The following is a 19,586-nucleotide window of genomic DNA, read 5'->3' as shown; positions in this document are numbered from 1 at the left end:
CCCTTCCGAGGGCCATAGGCGACCCAGGGAACTGGAGAGAGCTCCAGACAGGAAATCCCAGCTTTCCCAAAGTCCCTGTGGATGCTGACACAAGGAGACCTGAATTTTTGGAAGGGCCTGTCCTAGGTTACCCAGCTGCAGAGCGATTTTCCCCTCTGGCATTGAACCTCCCTCTCCAACCCCCAGCCATCTAGAGTACCATGAAGAAGTATGAGGATGTGTGACAGAGGAATCCAGATGTTGATCACTACTGTGGGAGCCTTCGCAGCTTTTAGTTTAATGACCATTGCAGTGGGCACGGACTACTGGTTATATTCCAGAGGTGTGTGCAGGACTAAATCTACAAGTGATAATGAAACCAGCAGGAAGAATGAAGAAGTAATGACCCATTCAGGGCTGTGGAGGACCTGCTGCCTAGAAGGTATTTACAAATTCCTCTCAATGGCCCTAAATAATCCAGTTTCTGATATTCTGCTATTCCAATGTGTCGTTGGGGAGATGGAGGCAGTGATGGGGAAAGAGAGATAGTTCAAATTATTGCCGAGAATGTGCAGACGTCCAGATTGTTCCAAGCAAGACTAATCCTGTGTGGGATAAAAGGGTTGGGTCTTGTTGATTGTTTTTGGTATAAGCTTCATGAGATGAGATTTTGTGGCACTCTAGGCAGCTTCTGCAGTGGAGAAAATGTCTTCATATCTAAAATCTCTGGGTATATTGTGAACTGCTTTGCTTTGATCTCTGGCTTGAGATGGGGTCTTTGGCTCTGCTTAAGTTGCATTTCAGTGGGGGAGAGGTGAAGGAAGAGAAAAGGAGGGAAGGGGGAGGGGGGAGAGAGAGAGAGAGAGAGAGAGAGAGAGAGAGAGAGATTCTGACCTAGCCTGGCACACTCTGCGCTATTTCCTTCTCAACATAGTCTTATCAGTTTCTTCTGAGTTTGGTCTAACTAGATATTTTCATGAACTTCCATTGCCAACAAGTTCCAGACTAACACATATGAACCTCTAAACACACACACACACACACACACACACACACACACACACACACTTATTAATACATCTCCATTTGGGATGAAAAACCAAAACTGAAGTCTTGGTATTTGGTGTCCACCTGTCTTCTTTCCTAAAGCATCTGCAAACCCAACAAATATATCTCTATGACATTTGCATAAGATTGATTCTCTGAGAATCACAGCATACCACTTCTCATTCAAAAAATTGAGGATTCATTCTAAATTATAATGAAGAGGACAGACCAATTTTAGAATGTCAAGCTCTTAGGTAGCCTGTCTCACTACTAAACTTGCTTCCAGTACACCAGGAGTCACTCCTAGCATCATTGGGCAATGCCTGCATGTCAGTAGGAGTAAACAGAAAAATAGAGAAGGAAACCAGATCTCTTTAGAGCCTATGTGCCTGAGGGAAGGCCCTGGATTAGAGGGGCAGAAGGGAGTTTTCTCAGGCTTCTGAGGGATCTGTGAAGCTTGTCATAGTGATGAGCAAGGAAATCTGTGTTTCCTATGTGCTCTCCTCCCCTGCCTGCCATTGGTTCTCCATGCCTGCATTCCTACTGGCTGGCATTCGTCAGGGCTTCTTGAGAAGTTGCATTTATGTAAATTGCTTAGGAAATCATGCTATTACATCACTTGCTAGTGTAATGTTGCATCACTGCCTGGCCTTCCTCCCATGTTCTGACACTCTGAACAACTGCTCTCCTGACTGTAGCACTACTAGAGTTGATTCTCTTTCCATTGCAAATTTGCAACTGGTGGGAAGCCCAGGTAGGAAAGGACTACTTTAAATGCAACAAGGATTACTGTATTTGATGTCTGAAGACCTGGGTAATGCTGCAAACTATCTGTGTGACCTTGGCTAAGACATTTACCCATCCAACCCTCAGTATATTAGTCTGGTAAACAATTAATTTGGAATAGGTGGTCATGAATTAGCACTATGCAAAGCTCTCATTGTATACAAGGTAGTGATGGAAATTCTTTTCTAAACATTGACAAAAATCTAATATCTGTGATTATTTGTGCTCAGATATGGTGAAGTCATTTACCTTAAGGAAATATCATAATTCCCTTTCCTATGTTAACAATAAAGAATTGAGTCATCATTTATAAAGTTGAGATTTGGTGGATGTTTCGATGCTTACATGGTTCCAGGGTTGGCATAAAAAATCTGAGGTGCCTCCCAATCCAGAAATGGCACATACGTAGATCAAGTGTCAGTTATTCCCAGTTCTTCTGCCCCCTTGACCTAAACCTGGGAATTCAAAACTAATCACCAATTTTGACCTCCCCTCTTAGGGCCTGAAATTCCTGAATCCTTGCTCAGAATTTCTCAACTGATGGTTTCTCTTTTCTCCAACATCATCTCCTACACCCACAGTTTGTACAAGGAATTGGAACCCCACCCAGGTATTCTGTGGGCTTAGTGGGAGAAGTGAGAATTTGAATCAAGAAGAAATTAGATTAATCTAAGGTATGTTCTTGGTCAGGTGAATTCTTCTGAGAAAATTTCCTGCAGTCTCCATGCAATTTGGCCCAGCTATTTTTTTTTTTTTTACATTTCGAAGTATTAATACAGTAAGATGCATAAACTTTAATGAATCACAATAAAATTTTAGCTATGTGTACACCCATACACTCAACACCTAGATAGGCCTGGCTGAAATCTGAAGCCAAGATTTTCCTTCATGTAATGAACATATCAAGTGTTCAAGGAATTTGCAGGAACCTCTGCTTTCTGCATGGGAAGACACATGCAGTAGGCAGCATCCATCCTCTGCTGGAATGAAGGTGTACAGCCATCTCCTGCTCAGTATGTCCTGTCTCCCAAAGCCTTAGCATCCTCATTTTTCTGGTCCTTTAAGTGTTAAAGGATAACTGGGGCGGTGGGGGCGGGCATCCATACTTTTTTAAGAGTCATGAGAAAATGTGGCTATTTCATACAAAAGAAGAGAATGCTCCAAAGGGACATGACAGCTGTCTGCAAATATCTGAGGGGCCGTCATATGGAAAAAAGATTCAAAATGTTCTATGTGGCCTCAAGGGCTTAGAAGTGGAGCTAGAAGAAAACAGGGTTTACCTCAATATAAGTAACTATCTAATATGGCATGGGGAGCTTTCAGAAGTTATGAGTTGTCTACCACCAAAGATATTCAAGTATAAGAAAACTACATCAGTTGTTTCCAGTCTTAACTAGTCAACAGAATCATATGGGGAGATTTAAAAAATAGATTATCAGGCCCCCACAACTAGGTTCTTTGCCTCCATGGGTCAGTGGTGGATCACTTGGAATCTTAATTTTCTAAAATTCCTCCAAGCAATTACAATATTAAAGGCAACACATGCTGAGCATTTACAATGGGTCTGGGAATGACCATGTGTGTTAGGAAGGATCACGTCTCTCAAGTGAGAGAAGAGATATTTCCAGTTTTCATTTCTATAACTCACCAGAAAGTCATTTATATTTAGCACTTATTATGTGCTAGGATTGTGCTAAGAATTTTGAAAAAATAACTTTCATCTTCAAAGGCGTTCAATGATGCAGGTAAAAGTATTAGCCTCATTTTACAGATGAGAAAACTGAGGCCAGGAGAAGTTATGTAACTTGCCCAAGGTCACATACCTACACTCAGCAGACACTACTTCACCTAAGCCATGTTGCTTCACTGAACACTTGCTAGGGAGCATTAATTCATGCACTAGTGGATAGGTTGCTACTGGTACAAATATTAGCTTGTGAGAATGCCCTGACACATGGGTTTTTCCATTCAGAAGTCCCAGATCCCAGAACACTCAGCATGCCTGTGCAGCCTCTGCAGGGGGGCAGGAGCCACCAGACAGGCAAAAACTCAGAAGCAGCAAAGGACACTCTTTGAATGAAAACACAATCGACCTATGTAGAGACACCCACAATGAGAAGCCAGAACGAATGCCTGACTCGTTAGCTGGAAAGCACACAAGGCATTCACAAAGCAGTGCCCCTACCTGCTGCGTGCTTTCAATGGTGGTGTGTGAATTTGAATGAGAACATGTTCAATATGTGATTCTCTCATTAAGAAACCTCTTGAAGTCCTAGTTATAATCAAAGTGATGTGTTTAGATCATGGAAAGACCACTGGCCTAGTAGCAAGGAACCCTGGGTGCTAATCACATTTCTGTCACTGATAGCTATGTGAATTGTGTACGTTATTTCCTCCTTTGGACCTCAGTTTACCCAGTTCTAAAATGAGAGCTTCAGATAAGATTAGGAAGTAACAAATCCAAAGGTCCCTGTGGACTTGGCAGGTAATGTAAAGTGTGAAACAAACATTTCACAGTCCTCTTACCTCAGTTATGTTGGGATGGGGGAAGGAGTAAGAGTGTGTTTGAGAAGATATAAGGTAACTGAAACTTGGTCTCAGTGTGTGGGCAACAGAGAGTGGTGCGGACTGTGGCACATCGGAAATAATTACTGTGTGGCTTGAGTCGATCTTTACTCTGGGGAAATGTATACCAAACTTGGCCCAATATTCCAAATTTTAAAAAGCTAGATGTTAAATCTCCTGATTTTTAAAATGTGGGCAACTAGTTTAACTTTTTAAACATGCAGTGCCAGCCAAGCCAAACTCACTTTACGGCTGAATTTGACCCATGGGCTGCCTTTTGAGCCCTGAAAATTATCTAAAAGCCCCTTTAAATCCAAATTTCTGATATTTTCATTTTTGATCCCTGAATTGCTCTTTATTAGTCAATAATCACTTATTCAATTCATTAAAAAGTTGCCTACTAAGAAAAGAAAGCCCACTTAGGATTTTAGGACAGGGAACTTAAAATTATGAAAAAGAGGTTCAATAAACTGCTATTTCTGCTACAGATGGGCCTGGATGACATCAAACATCTGGCTGAAAAACTGAAAAAAAAATTAGCCAGTCATTAGAAATTCCCCCATATTTCCAAATCTCCAGATGGTTGACTTTTTCAGCCAGATGGGGTTCCAGCTTTATTTATGTGTTCAGAAGCCTTCAGGGAAGCTTCAAAGGCGCAGCTGAGGACAAGGCTGGGATAAGGACATAAGTATTTTCTATGTGCCAAGCCCATGCTAGGTGCTTTCACACATATTAACTCATAATTTTCACATCTCCTATCTGCCCCCAGCAGAATATAAACTCCATAAGTACAGGGATCCTTGTCTGTTTGGGGCACTACTATATCCCTAGAGCTTAGAAACAATACCAAGTAGTCACTTCTGCTCCCCCTGTCCTAGATTTAATGCTGCACCTTCCCTTGGACGTGGGTGCAGAATGCATTAGAACACTCTAACTCTCTTCCCTACTCCTGACCTTCTCCTTATTCCTTTCTCTCCACTCTTCTACCTTGACCCTAAAGCCCATGAGGCAGATAGAAGAGAGAAATGGGCTGAAGTCTTAAGACAGGATGGGGGAGACTGACCATGACTGTGTTTGGGGGCAAGTCAGGATGGGGAAGGTGGCAGAGGTTGAGGTGTGAGCATGACTAATATTCAGCCAGAACATGTTTGTATAGCCATACAGTTTGTTAAAATGTTGAAATACTTCCCTCCCTGTTGATAAACAACAACTGGTCCAAGTCCCTCACCAAACCCCCACCACTAGCCCTAAGCCCTTCATGGAACCTCTCAAACATCCACTAGATCCACCAAGTAAGAGGTTAAAACCTGGCCCAGCAGGGCCATCACGATCATGTTCCAGCCCTATGGAAGCATCCATTCTAATTGGCTCATCTGTGTCCTACTTGTGGTTAAATAGTTTTGAATCTTACTCTTAGTTGCGTCATCCTTGATGGAAAGCATTCCTCTTTTTTCTACCTCAAACCCAGCCTTCTGACCCTAGGATTCTACCCATCTTAGAAAGTAGATAGCTTGGAAATACTTTTTTTTTTTTTTTGCTTAATTATTTGAGATGTTATCTCTGGATTGGAATAAAGGCAAATGACGGGCAATCCAAGGTTGGGTGACTAATGTAAGCTATTAGCATGGATGATTGGTGTGGGTAACCAGCACACATCAAGAAAAAAATAAAACAAGAATCAGGCAAAAAGATGAGTGTGTCCTTTTAATGTTTAATGTCATAGAGCAGTATCTAACAATCTTACTTAAGTGGTCATCTAATTCTCCGGGGGAATGTACCTTTGTTTGACTTAGCTTTTATTATAGATTCAGGCCCAGTTGTATAGTTAGATGTTTACTTGTCGAAAACTTGGTAAGATGCACATATATTTTTTAGTTCAGTAGAGGTACAAATGATTTCTGTTCATTAGAGGAGATAACCTCAAATGTTGTGGACTATTGCTCACCCTCTAGTACATTAATCAGTTTTACATATAACATAACGATATTATTTCAGATTTTTTTTTAAGATTTAATTTTATTTATCTTTGGCTACGTTAGGCCTTTGTTGCGTGGGCTTTCTCTAGCTGTGGCGAGTGGGGGGCTACTCTTCGTTGCGGTACGCAGGCTTCTCAGGCTTCTCTTGTTGCGGAGCACGGGCTCTAGGAGCGCGGGCTTCAGTAGTTGTGGCACACGGGCTCAGCAGTTGTGGCTTGCAGGCTCTAGAGCGCAGACTCATTAGTTGTGGCGCATGGGCTTAGTTGCTCCGCGGCATGTAGGATCTTTCTGGACCAGGGCTCGAACCCATGTCCCCTGCATTGGCAGATGGATTCTTAACCACTGACTCACCAGGGAAGACCCTCAGATTTTTTTCTTTGAAAAAAAAGTACATAACATCTTCCTTTGAGCCAGCTTTGTCATTCTGCTGGTTCCCTCACTGATGAATAAAACTTGACATAAGCTCGCTGTGTATTTTATGAGAATTATGTTTTTAACGATTTGAACATTATACTCCGACATGTGGGTTTCTAAGGTTAAAAAAAGCCTACAAAACTCCAAGGTCGTTTTCCTTTTCCTTCATCCCATGACCCTGCCAGAGTCTACTTTTTCAGTGTAGGAGCAAATGGGCCTTTAACAATTTATGTGCGGCCACAAAGAATATCAGATAGTAGGATGGGCTTTGAGGTCAGGTGGAACTGGGTTCTTACCTGAATCTGCCATTTACTGTCTACAAGACTTTGGAAATTGCTAAACCTCTGAGCATGAGTTTCCTTACCTATACAACGAGGAAGCAAAAGTAGCAAGCACTTTCATCTCTTTCTGCCTTAGTTCTTAGTTGTGTCTTGTGGTTCCTTCATTCCCTCATACCTCTAAATAATATGTTGACCAGTAGTCCTTGATTCATGCATTTTAGACAAGATCCATTTGCTAAGACAAATGATAAGTCCACTTTCTTATACCACTACCCTTTCTTCCACTACTTATAGCTCCTCAGTGAGTTTACCTGTGGCTCCAAGAAGAATCATTCATAAAGATTGAGGGTGGCTGGAGAAAAGAGAGACTGGCGTCTCATTCCTGGATTGGATGTTAGCTTAGGCAGCCCAGCTGCTCATCTTCTCATGTGCATATTTCAGCAAGGAAGCTGGGAGGCAAGACCAGGGCTGAGAGAAGGCATGGCAGCAGGTCCGCCTGTTTAGAATGGAGAGGTCTCTGAGTTGAGTGGATCTATGGTGGATACTTGAGAGCTTGAGCCATTTTGTCAGTATCCCACCCAAGAGAGCAGCCTGTTAGGCAAGAAGACCCTAGACAGGGCTACATGATGTTCATGAAGGTGTTGTCTTTTTTTTTTTTTTTTTGCGGTACGCGGGCCTCTCACTGTTGTGGCCTCTGCTGTTGTGGAGCACAGGCTCCAGACGCGCAGGCTCAGCGGCCATGGCTCACGGGCCCAGCCGCTCCGCAGCATGTGGGATCTTCCCGGACCGGGGCACGAACCCGTGTCCCCTGCATCGGCAGGTGGACTCCCAACCACTGCGCCACCAGGGAAGCCCATGAAGGTGTTGTCTTGCACAGAGCTACCTGGCCTAGGGGTCAAGCAGGGGCTGAGAATCAGCTCATGCTCCGCTTCCCAAACCATGCATGTTGGTCCAGAACTGAGTCCACCCAAAGGGAGGAGAGCCTGTAAAAATGTTCACAGGTACTGTATGGGCCAACTGCAGACCCAGCAGCATGGGGGCTGTGGGTTGCCGGTGATGGGAGCCAAGGTGGGATGGAAAAGACTGACCAGACTCAGGCACCTCACATCAGGAAGGAAGTTGCAGTGGGAAGACCCCACAGGGCCCTCCAATAACAAATGCATGTGCCTCCAGCGGAAAGTCAACATATAGACTCCTGTGTGCAGAGAAACTGACCATTAACGTCAGCTGGAGGAACAGTAGCAATGAACAGTAACGGTTTGCAACCTCACCCAGCTAAGTGAAGCGGCACTTCTGGCCTTTTTTTTCCTTCTTGTTCTCTGCCACAACATATTAAAGGTATTCCCTTCTAAGAGAGGGAGGAGTAATAAATAAATAAATACAGTGAGAAAAATAAAATAAAAGAGGGAGGAGTAGGGATACAGCTTTGCAATCAGATATGCAATTGGAAGTTTTAACAACCAAAAGTGACTGTAAAGTTATGAAATCGGCCCAAGATATCATTAAGAAAATGAGGGATTGGACATAACACAGCTGAAAGCCAAAATAAAACAAGTGCCTGTTTATATACCACTTAGTTGAGACTTATCAATAAACGGATATATGTCATCATGCTTTGTCTCTAAAATTCTAAAAGTTGACAATTTAATGATGTGTGTGCGCTGTGATAGGTAATTACCTCTCAGGGGTTGGCAAACTACAGTCCATTGGCCAGATTTGGCCCATTGCCTGTTTTTGTGCAACCCACAAGCTGAGAATATATTGTACGTTTTCAAATGGTAGAAAAAATTAAATAACATCTCAAAGTATTTCATGACACATAAAAATGATAAGAAATTCAAATTTCAGCATCTATAATTCTGAATGTTGTCAATTTAAAAACTATGGAAATTTGTTTTCTCTACTGTTGTATTAATATCTACATAGTATCCTTGATTTTGCTACTTGATCTGCAAAGGCTAAAATATTTACTGTCTGGCCCTTTACAGAAAAAGTAAAGTTAGCCAATCCCTGCTATATCTCATTGCAGGAATCGATAATAACATTTTATTTCTAGAAGTACCCTTTGTTTTCCCAAGAATGTTGAATTGCTTTCTTTTTTTCTTATACCTTTTGCCTTTATCATAGACTCCTCAGATCAGGTATTCTGTTGGGTTCTCTTTTCTTTCCTGAAGAACTCTCACTTAGTTCTTTGCCCAGACAGTCCTTGTCCTCTTTCTGAGCCATGGAGAGGTTGAAAGAAAGTCAATGAGATCTTCCCCTCTGATGGTCTCTAGGGAAGGCAGCCCCTGGCCAGGTACACAGGGAACAATATCTGTTGGGGTAGACAAGAGAAGAAAGCTTTGGTAACCTGTGTTCTGATGACAATGAAAAAAAAAAGACCCTAGAGACAGATTGAAGGTAAACTCTATCAGACATGGTTACGGGGTGGGTGAGGGTGAAGAAATTGAGGTCCACAACAGGCGGCTGGTATTGGGAGTCTACTCAGAGGTACTCATCCATATAGTTCCACAGATGAGGTTCATATGATTGTGAAACTTCATGAAAAATATGATGTGAACGGGCACTTTTATAGAAAGAGTCTCATCCTCCATAAGTGTTAAGAATCACTAATACAGAGTTTAGGACAGAGATGAAACCTGGGTTGACACTTAGGATCATCCAAGCATAGATGGTAATTGAAGACGTAGAAGCACACAAGAAGTGCCACAGAAACCCCAATGACCACAAAGAGGGAAACTGACAGAACCCTAAGTAACATTAACATTATGGGGCAAGGAAGAGAGGAACCTGTGAAAACTGAAAAGAAAAAAAAAAAGAAAACTAGAAACAAAAACAGAGATGAAGGAGGAGAAAGAATTCAGGATTTAAATACCATTTTGATGGTCTACTGAGGCTTGCTCTAAAATAATGCAGATGAACAGAAAAGTCTGGCACTAGAAGCTCTCTGGCTTAAGACAGTTCCTTACAAGTAAGTTCCTTACATCATCTGTGGGCTACTTCCTGGGTTTGCACAAGAGGGCCTGCTTCCAGGGTAGATCTGCCCTTCCTCCTGGGATCGGTAAGCAGGTGAGATGATAAGATGGATCCTGGGGGTTGCATCTAAGGAAGCTGCAGAAAGAGAGAATGGGTCATGAGAACCCGAGGAAGAGGTGCCAAGGAAATAGTAAAATAATAACTAGCTGACACTTAATGAACACCTTCTGTGTGCCATGCTACAATTACTGGTGCAGATTGCACGTTCATTTCTGGGCTAACTCCTGAGCATTTATTTATTTATTTAACAGACACATACTCTATGCCGAGCACTGTTCTACGTGAGCACTCGACAAACGTCATTTAATCCTTGTGCCTTATTCATAAGGTAGACATTATTATTATCCCCATTTTACAGATGAAGGAATGGGGACGCAGAGGGCATGTAGTTAGTAAGAGGCAGAGCTGGGTTTCCAACTCTGCCCTATGCCGTCTTTCATTATTGTACTCTACTTGCTTGGATAAACACTAGTATAAAGAGATGCAACTGATTCTCATAATAGCCCAGTGTACAACTAGCAGGGCTGTTCCACCAATAAGGAGACTGAGGCTTAGGGAATTAAAGATCACCTGCTAGGTGGTGGCAGGGCTGGACTTGAACCAGAAGCTTCACCTTAATCACCACACACTGCACTGCCCAGGGCTGGTGGGCTGGGTTTTTCCAACCTGCCCACTCCTATATCCAGGAGAGTTTGATGTCAGTCACCGGCTCTGAACCATTCAACGACTGGAACTATTGTGAAAAATAATTAACCCAGCCTTTGTCAATTTTTATTCCACATCCAGAAAGCAAGGTCAAGGAACAGATATGGTAAAGCTAGCAAGATTTAGACGTTACAGCAGTAGGTTGTGAAGAAACACCACCTCTGGATCAAATGTAAATAAAAAGTAAAAGGCAACACCAATCATTTGGAAGAACAGTGTTTCTTTTCCAGAGTCTAACTAGACGCAGGTGAGCAGACTATTGGAGATTCTTGCGTCTTCTACATTGGATTTGGGGTGTTTGCAGACTTGAGGGTGCCATTATGTTCGTGGCTGTCCCACTTCCTGAGGACTAGACTTGGGTACATCATTCATTTGACTTCTTTGAGCTTTATACTCTGTGTCAGGCAGGAGTCAAGTTTTCTGGGTTGGATAATTCTCACACTTAGGGCTCTGCAGCCTGATTCTCATGCAGCAGCCAAGGCCAAAAACATCTTGGAAGAGCACCCAACCCACACGAGACACGGAATAGACGAGTGTACCACCACGTCTGGTTCTTAGTGACCTTGGGCCTGAGTAGGCTAGAAACGGGCAGCTGAGATGAGCTCGGGGCAGCATGACTTAACACCATCTATCCACATTTTAACCTGCATGTTGTAAGAACTACTATCACATATGTTTTGCCATCCAAATACTCTTTATCCACCACATTTCCCTGAACCACTAATCTAGAACAAGAGCCTGGCACATAGTCGATTCTTAATAAATATACGTTGAATTTATTGCTTGTGAGCAGGTAATTTAATTACCTTGAGTTTCTCTTAGTGAATCCGTGCTAATCCCTAACCATCATTGTTCTGCCATTATGTGCTTACAAACTACTTTTAAAATAATTTATCCTATAATCCCTGCCACAATGGATGGTAAGTCAGCAGCCTGTATTTTGAGCAAGTATGACTTGAAGATCTCAACATTGTTTGTCCATCACTTTTTTTTCCCCCTCAGAAATGAACCAGAGTAGTTTAACAGTCTCAGTTAAAAATGCCCTCAATACCCTGGGTGCAAACTTGGGGAAGGAAAAAAGAAAATACATGTTGTGTGGGATATATTGTGCACAGATCTGGCAGGCACTGTTTCTATCCTTTGTGCTTCGGATTCTGTATATATTTGGATACCTGCATTGTTTAGGAAGTGGAATTTCCACCACTCTGTATTCCACAGCATATGGTATTCAGTATCATGCATAGCTGCCTTGGAACACAATAATACCTACCTGCTAAATTAAAGTGATTCAGAAACTCACGGGTAACTGTTGAGGTGCCTTCCATCACCTCATTTATTACAAAATTCTACTGTCACCTGTGGAAATTGATTCTGGCATTGAGCAGTTAATACAGATGCATATTTACAACAAATCATTTTGACCCTTTGCAAATCACAGGACAGCAGAACCAATTAGCTGTTTATCAGCTTAAAATGTCTTAAAACATGTACTATCAAGTAAGTCCTGGTTTTTCAAAATATTACTTTTCACCAAAGATGAATCTGGCTTGCAATCAAAATGCCCTAAGTGTTTAGAGAAAAATAAAAAGATCAAATCAAGAGGCAATGATGTTAATCTGAGTCAAAGGTCTGCTGCACAGCATAATAATTGCTCTTTTCTGCTGTTTTACTCCGTGGTGAGTGATGGCTTAGCTCTGAGCAGTGGGAAAATGGCAGGGGTTGGATTCTAAGAGATAATAAGGTCTGAACCAAGGAAAATTCAATCTGGGCCACCCCCAGCGATGATTTTCCAGTTGGAGTCCCTGGGGCTGAGCATAGGAAATGGAGAGCCCTAGCCCAAGACCATGGACTTTCTCCAAACTCTCTTAAAGTAGGCAGAAGTACTGGGGAGGGGAAGGAGGATGAAATTTTAAACAGTGTGGTCAAGTTTGGCTTCCCTGAGAAGGTGACATTTAACCCCAAATCTGAAAGAGGTAAAGAACCAAGCCAGGTGGGAAGAGCATTCCTTCCAGGCAGAAGGAACAGCAAGTACAAAGGCCCTGAGGTGGGGAGGTGCCTGGGGTGTTTAAGGAGCAAGGAAGCCAGTGAGGTTGAACAGGATGAGTGAGGAGGAAAAGAGAATAGGTGAGGGTGTTGAGGCCAAAAGGAAGCTGTAAGAACTTGGACTTAGAGTGAACTGGAAGCCTTTGGAAGAGTTTAATCCCAGGAATGACGTGTTCTTGAATTTGCCATGTCTGAGTCTTCTCCTCACCTGCATTATTTGCTGCTTGATAGAAAGAGCAGTTTGTCCTGTGACCTTCCTTGCTTCCCCCGGGCAAGAACTTCAGCCCTAATCGATGAAGATTTTGCCTCACCTCGCCCTCACGCTTCTCTAAGACTGGGCACAATGGAATAGCATCTCTTCAGCATTGCCTTCCTTCTTCCCCTGAAAACAAGCCATGGTCCCTTACTGTCTTCAGTATTGTGTTTCTCATTATGGGGAAATGGGGTTTAAACGAAAGGACAATGACGTGGAAGTTTCTAATGCTTACCAGATCTTACAAAGCTCTTGGAGTCATCATTCCTGTAGGGCAACCTCCTCCTGACTCACAGATTCATGCTCTTCTCCCTCTCAAGCTGGCATCTTCTCCCATGCTAGTCCCTCTTCTCAGTCTGGAGAGGCAATAGGAGCTGTGAAGTAAGTGGTTTGCACTTGAGGGGGGCTCCAACCTGGTCCTCCTGCTCTATGAGGGCTTATTTAGCACCTACTGTGTGCCAGACACTGTGCTAGGCGCCAAGGATTCAGCAGAGAATAAAGTAGACACGGTCCCATCTTTGGTAAGTTCACAATTATGTAGGGAAGAAGCTGAGTGCACCCAGGTGAACAGTGCGGAATGCTCGTGGTGCATATGGCAGGGGGTCCTGGATTAGTCAGGGGGACTCATCATCACAGAAATGTTCTCTTAGGGCTTGTGCGTCCCCAAGGTGCCTGGCCTACAATAGGTGCTCAGAACACATTTGCCGAATGCATGAGGAGGGCTTGTGTAGAGCACACAGAGGAGAACTGTCCTCTCCCATGTGTTGGGGGCTGGAGTGGACATGAATTCAGAGCCCCTGGCTTCTTATCCTTAAGCAGAAGGGAAAGAGAACAGGAAAACAGCCTACCTCTAGAGATCCATGGAGACAAACTGAGTGATGACACATTTCTCTCTCTTTTTTAAGTTTTTGAACTGTATTTTTGTTTTGTTTTACAGACAATCCTGGATATTTGATTTTTGTCATGTTTTTGAGTGGCATGTTTTTCCTACTGTATTTTCTTAATTAAAACTCTCTTAACATAAAAGTAATACAAAAACATATTCTTAATACCAACTTTTAAAGTAAAATAGACAAGGCAAGGTTTCATCCCCTAACCCCCAGAACCACTGCTACTCCCAGTTTGGTGAATCTCTAATATATATCATTTCCCTGTTTTTCTGCTCTACTCTGTCAAGGAGATTAGGAAGGGTATGTTTTTCTCTTCCAGGTCAAATTACTCATAATTTACTCAAAAGCTTTAAAAAAGTATCTTACAATTTATTAAGACATTTAATCATGCACACTATTTTTAAAAATCAAATCATATGGAAGGGCTTTTAATGACAAGCATCTACCTCAAGGGGGTTCACCCCTCCCTGCTCCAAATCCTACTCCTCAGAGCAAGCTTTTTTTTTTTTAAGAACCATTTCTGATTCATTTCCTCTGGTGGTTACATCCACATCTCTAAATAATATGTTTATCTTCTATTTCTTGATTTATAATCTATTGACTTCCTGCCATAATAGGTGAGGATTTAGCTAACTCACTCCACCCTCTGTATTGATTACCTTTCCAATTTCTAAAAATAACATTAATCTTCATTTCTTTTTCGAACCACCTTGGGTAGAATGTCTTAGCTTCCCACTTTGTAGAATGAGGACGTCCACATACCCTCCGCCACCACACACACCTACCCATGTCTCTTGGTTATATTTTTACTTCTTCATGGTCAAGATTCACTCCTTTTGCATTCTATTCTATAAATATGCTAATGTCTTCCATGCTGGAGCTATAGATTGATTCTGGAGTTTGAAAACCACTGAACATTATTTCGATTATGTAGACGGTGTCTGATGCAAAGCCAAGTTGTTTTCTAGGATTACATGTTTTCCTTTCTGGTTTCAACGTCATTGAAAGCTCTGAGTCATTCAAAGATGGAGTCTCCTTTCTAACACTTGACTAGTTGTTCAGAATCATGACATGTGTTTGCTTTGTACAGTTTTCATTTTTCCTGGTGTTTCTGATTGATTCAAAGGGTTTTTTTTAACAGGTCATTTAGAGCAAAATTAGGCTTTTTAAACATAAGCCTTGTGGTGGGGAAAGGAACCTTTTGGAAAAATCACGCCTCCCTCCCTTTTTGTCCTGCTTCCTCAGTGCAGTATAGTAGTTAAGAACTCAGCCTATACAGTCAGATTGCTTGGCCTCAAATCCCAGGTCAACCACATACAGTTGTGTGATTTTGGATGCATTACCTAATCTCTCTGTGTCTCAATTTCCTCATCTATAAAAAGGGGATTATTACTCATAAGGTTGTTATAGGGATTTAATGAGTTATTCTTTGCACAGCACTTAGAGCAGTGCCTGGCACACGTAAGTACTAATTTGGTGTTGGTTTTTACCATCTTCCTGTGATAAACAGATCAGACAGAATCTGCCAACAGCAAGGATTCATCCCGGCCATGGATACCACTGTTCTGTGAGTCCCCGAGAAGCTTCACAAGTCTTTGCTTCCCTGAGGCAAAGCCAGTGACATAGCTGATAGAGACCTTACCAGGAAACAAGATTCACGATCTTTGGTGATATATCTTCGGCCCGATTCCTTTCATACTCGTTGATGAAGGTGGTCAAAACCTTAGGGAACATGTATTCTAGAATATCCCCCAGCTGAGCCACACTGGGGAACAATTAGCACTCAGTAAATAACTGTAGCAAGAGCATACTGAGTGCTTGTATGCATTATCTCACTTGGTCCTCTCAAGAGCCCTGTGGGGTATTATACCCATTTTGCCGATGAGCAAATGGAACTCAGAGAAGTAACTGTCCAAATTCTCGTAACTAGTGAGTGGTGGTAGAGGGAAGATTCAACCCCAGGTCTTTTAAATCTGAAAACTGATGTCCTTAATGCTGATGTCATAGCCCAGTGTGCTCAAAATGTGTTCTGTTAAGCCCAGGAGTAAGGGAAGCCTCCCAACACCATTTCATGGGGGTCTGCAAAGTCAAAACTATTGCATAGTGTTAATAAGATGTGATTTGCCTTTTTCACTATGTTGACACTTGCACAGATGATGCAAAAACAATGGTGGGTAACACTCCTGGAGCCTGAGCATGAATAACAGCAATGGAACCAAATGGTTCTAGCTCTCGTCGTATTTATCACCACCACCACTCACTCATAGTGAAAGAAAGCGCTAGTTTCACTTTGAAACATCCCTGGTGAAGCAGCAAAAAGGTATTAATTTTATTAAATCCTGAACTTTGTATGTAACAAAATGGGAAAGACACGTAAAGCACTTCCGTCGTAAACCAAAGGCCACCGTGGGTCTCCAGCAAAGGCACTCGTGTAACCGAGTTGCGAGCTGAACTAGCTGCTTTTTTCCCATGAAACACCATATTTACTTGAAAGGACAACTGACAGGCAAATTATGGTTATTCAGGCTTGGGTATTTGGCAGACATTTTCTTGAAAATGAGCTAAGCGAGCCTGTCATTTCAACGGAACAACTGACAGTATTTATTGCCAAGGGAAAAATTCAAGGTTTCAAGTAAAAATTACAATTTGGCTCCTATCTGCCCCCATGAGTGAATGTAATTTTTTTTTTCTACTGTGTAATGTGCCAGGTTTGGAAGATCTGTATGACTCAGTTGATATTTTCCAAATGACCGATGCATGACGTTAAAAATGATCCCTGGGTAAAAGATTCATTCAAGTTGCAGAATTAGAAAGAGCAAGGGATTTTAACGTACTAGAGCATAAAAAGTTAATGAATATGGTTTCAAACTCCACATTGCAACTGGCTGTTAAGAAACTACCGCTTGTCGAGTGTTGGTGTAATATCAAAGGAGACTCTCCTCAATTATCTTCAAAGGCTATTCAGATTCATCTATCTTTGTCAACCACATATTTGTATGAGGCTAGGTTTTCTTCATATACCTCAACAAAACATTTGGCAGCAGGTCAAATGCAGAAGCACATATGAGAATTTATCTGCCTTCTTATTAAGCCAGATGCTAAAGAGATTTGCAAAAATGTAAAGCCAAATGCCACTCTTCTCGCTTTTTTTTTTTTTAGAGAATATAGCTATTTTTCGCATAAATATGTTACGTATGTTAACATGCTATCAGGTCTATCGTTATTTTCAAATGATTTAAAAATAAATATTTAAAAATCTTTTGAGTTTTGTTTTCCAACACAGTAAGTATTGTTTAACCCATAGAAACATCTCAATAATTTGCACAAGTGTAAAGGAGTCCTGAGACCCCAAAACTGGAGAATCTCTCTACAGCTGAATTTTCACTCTGTTGACAAACTTCAAGAGGTTGAGGAGAGAAACTAAAGAAGCCATTTTCATACTTCTATCAGAAGATTTCCTTCTAGTTCTGTCTTTTCTTCTCCACTGGGAGCTGAAACACAGTCCCTTGGTGGGTTCCCATCTCTCTGTTTTTGAGTTTTCTTTAGTTGCATCTTAGCTCAGCCATTGTTCCCCCATCACTGGAATGTAAGAGGCAACGTGAGATTTCGGCAGGTGCTGAAAGAGGTGTCTTGGATTAAAATGCAGCCCTGCTGGTATCAAGTCTGACAGGACCTGAAGGATTCACCGTGTCCTGTGTCTTTGTTCACAAACACCGACAAAGATTAGCTATGTCCCTACAAAGAGGTCAAAGCTCTGGATTTGTGGTGAGATTCCTTACATGTGAGACAAAGCAGAGGGTAGGGAAACTGAGCTGTGAGTCCTCAAGTCTTTGGTGGATAGGGGTTTAAATTTACAAAGTGTCTACCTTCTACCTCAAATGATCAGTTAGAGAGACTGAGTGTGAAGATGAAAAGTTTAGGGAATGGAAGGGACTATTGGGGCAGCCACTGAACAAACATTTCTCATGCCCAGTCCCACTGCTAGGCACTGGGAAACAGAGAAATGGGAAATAGAAGGGAGGCTTGGGGATGCTGCCAGGAATGTCTGCTCCTGTTTGTGTGTTGTTGTCAGCCCCACATCTATCCCCCTTCTTCTGGTAACAGCACTCTGATTTTCTTTTTGGGTTACTATGTCACCCTATCACTCGATCCTCTGTCCATGTGGTTTGAGTGGAACTGACTCCAGTCTGGTCCTCAGGATGAGCAGGAATGACCTGGACAATTACCATAAGATATCAAGAATTTAGGCTAAGTGGTGGTTCTCAGTATGGGATAATTTTGCCTCCCATGGGACATTTGGCAACATTTGGCAACATTTTTGGTGGTCACAACTTGGTAGGGGCATTGGGGGGTACTCCTGGCATCTAGGAGCATCAGGGATGTTGCTAAACATTCTGCAATGCACAGGAAAGCCACCGCAATGGAATTTTCTAGTCCCACATGTCAACAGAGCCGGGGTTGATAGCCCTGGTTGAAAGATAATGGGAAGCCATTGGAGGGTTTTAAGCAGAGGAATGATGTGATCTGAACTGACGTTTTTAAAATTATAGTCAGGTGCCACGTGGAAACAGATTTGAGAGATGTAAGAGTGGAATAGGGAGATAAGCCGCAAGAGGAGGGTGGTGAGTGCTACTGCAATAATCTCAGTGAGAGACTCTAGAAGTTTGGAAAGAAGTTTGATTTGGAAATACACATTTGCAAATCATCAGTGGCAAAGGGTAGAGAATAAGAGAATGAGAACAAGAGCCTCCAATAAGGCTGTGAAAAAGAAGAGAATGGAACCAAAGACAGAGCCTTTGGAAGCATCCTTGTATGGCATGTAAAATAATGAAAATACCTAACATTGTCTGACAGTTTATGTACCAGCCACTATGCTAAGTCATTTACATGATCACATTTAACCCATTTAACAATGCTTACCTTCACCATTTTACAGATAAAAAAACTTAGGCACAGAGAGGTTAAGTAACTGGCCCAAAGTCACACAGCTAGCTAATGTGCAGAGACAGAATTTGAACTCAAATGATATGACTACATAGTCTTTCCCCTTAACCACCATGCTGCATCCCTGAACTAAGAATTTTCCAAAATAAAAACTACAACTCTCACAAGAACTGAAGGATGAATGTGAGTTAGAGAAATGAAGGGATGAGGTAGTGTTCCAGGAAGAGAGAATAGCACATATGGATGCCTGGAGGCTGAAGTGAGCATGGCATAATAGGGGAGCTAAAACACTCAGTAATGGCTGTAGAAAAGTATACATTCATAGGTGGGGTGAGTGCAGAGAATGGCAGGGGCCAAGTCATGCAGATCCGTGGAAAGTGTGTTAGGTCAGACTTTATCCTGGGGGGCAACAGGAATCCTTTAGAAAGTTTAAAATGGTAGTTAAAAAATCTGACATGATAAAGTTTTCATTTTTGAGGCTCATTGCAGATGGAGTGTGGACTGTGGATGGGCGAATAGAAGAGGAATATTTGAAGACCAGTTGAGAGGCTTTAATGCAATAATCCAGGAGCAATGACGGATTCCCTTGTTAGGGAGATGGCCGTGCTGATGGAGACATTGGCCATCACTTTGGGAGGTGTGTAAAAGCTGGAATCCAGAGAAGTTC

At 42.2% G+C, this 19,586-nt stretch overlaps 1 protein-coding gene and 1 long non-coding RNA gene across 3 annotated transcripts in view; one reads left to right on the top strand and one right to left on the bottom strand.

The window, feature by feature from the left end:
• The first annotated feature begins 210 nt into the window (after positions 1-210).
• CACNG3 (calcium voltage-gated channel auxiliary subunit gamma 3) overlaps positions 211-19,586 on the top strand; it is an 82,606-nt gene continuing 63,230 nt past the window's right edge. Inside the window, exon 1 of the mRNA XM_024744675.1 lies at positions 211-421. Within this exon, the coding sequence (XP_024600443.1) occupies positions 211-421 (211 nt within the window). The remainder of the gene's footprint in view (positions 422-19,586) is intronic.
• On the bottom strand, positions 6,688-13,543 carry LOC112399455 (uncharacterized). 2 transcript variants are annotated; one of them, XR_003003225.1, is made up of 4 exons: positions 13,321-13,543; positions 10,033-10,159; positions 9,158-9,362; positions 6,688-7,544 (listed from the first exon to the last, which is right to left on the bottom strand). It is a non-coding gene; the product is annotated as an uncharacterized LOC112399455 (long non-coding RNA). The 2 variants fall into 2 exon arrangements; XR_003003224.1 differs by lacking the exon at positions 6,688-7,544 and having other exon boundaries at positions 8,577-9,362.

This window comes from Neophocaena asiaeorientalis, unplaced genomic scaffold (genome assembly GCF_003031525.2).
Source record: "Neophocaena asiaeorientalis asiaeorientalis breed wild unplaced genomic scaffold, Neophocaena_asiaeorientalis_V1.1 scaffold91, whole genome shotgun sequence".
Lineage (NCBI taxonomy): Eukaryota > Metazoa > Chordata > Mammalia > Artiodactyla > Phocoenidae > Neophocaena > Neophocaena asiaeorientalis.
This window is presented reverse-complemented; position numbering and strand designations above follow the sequence as displayed.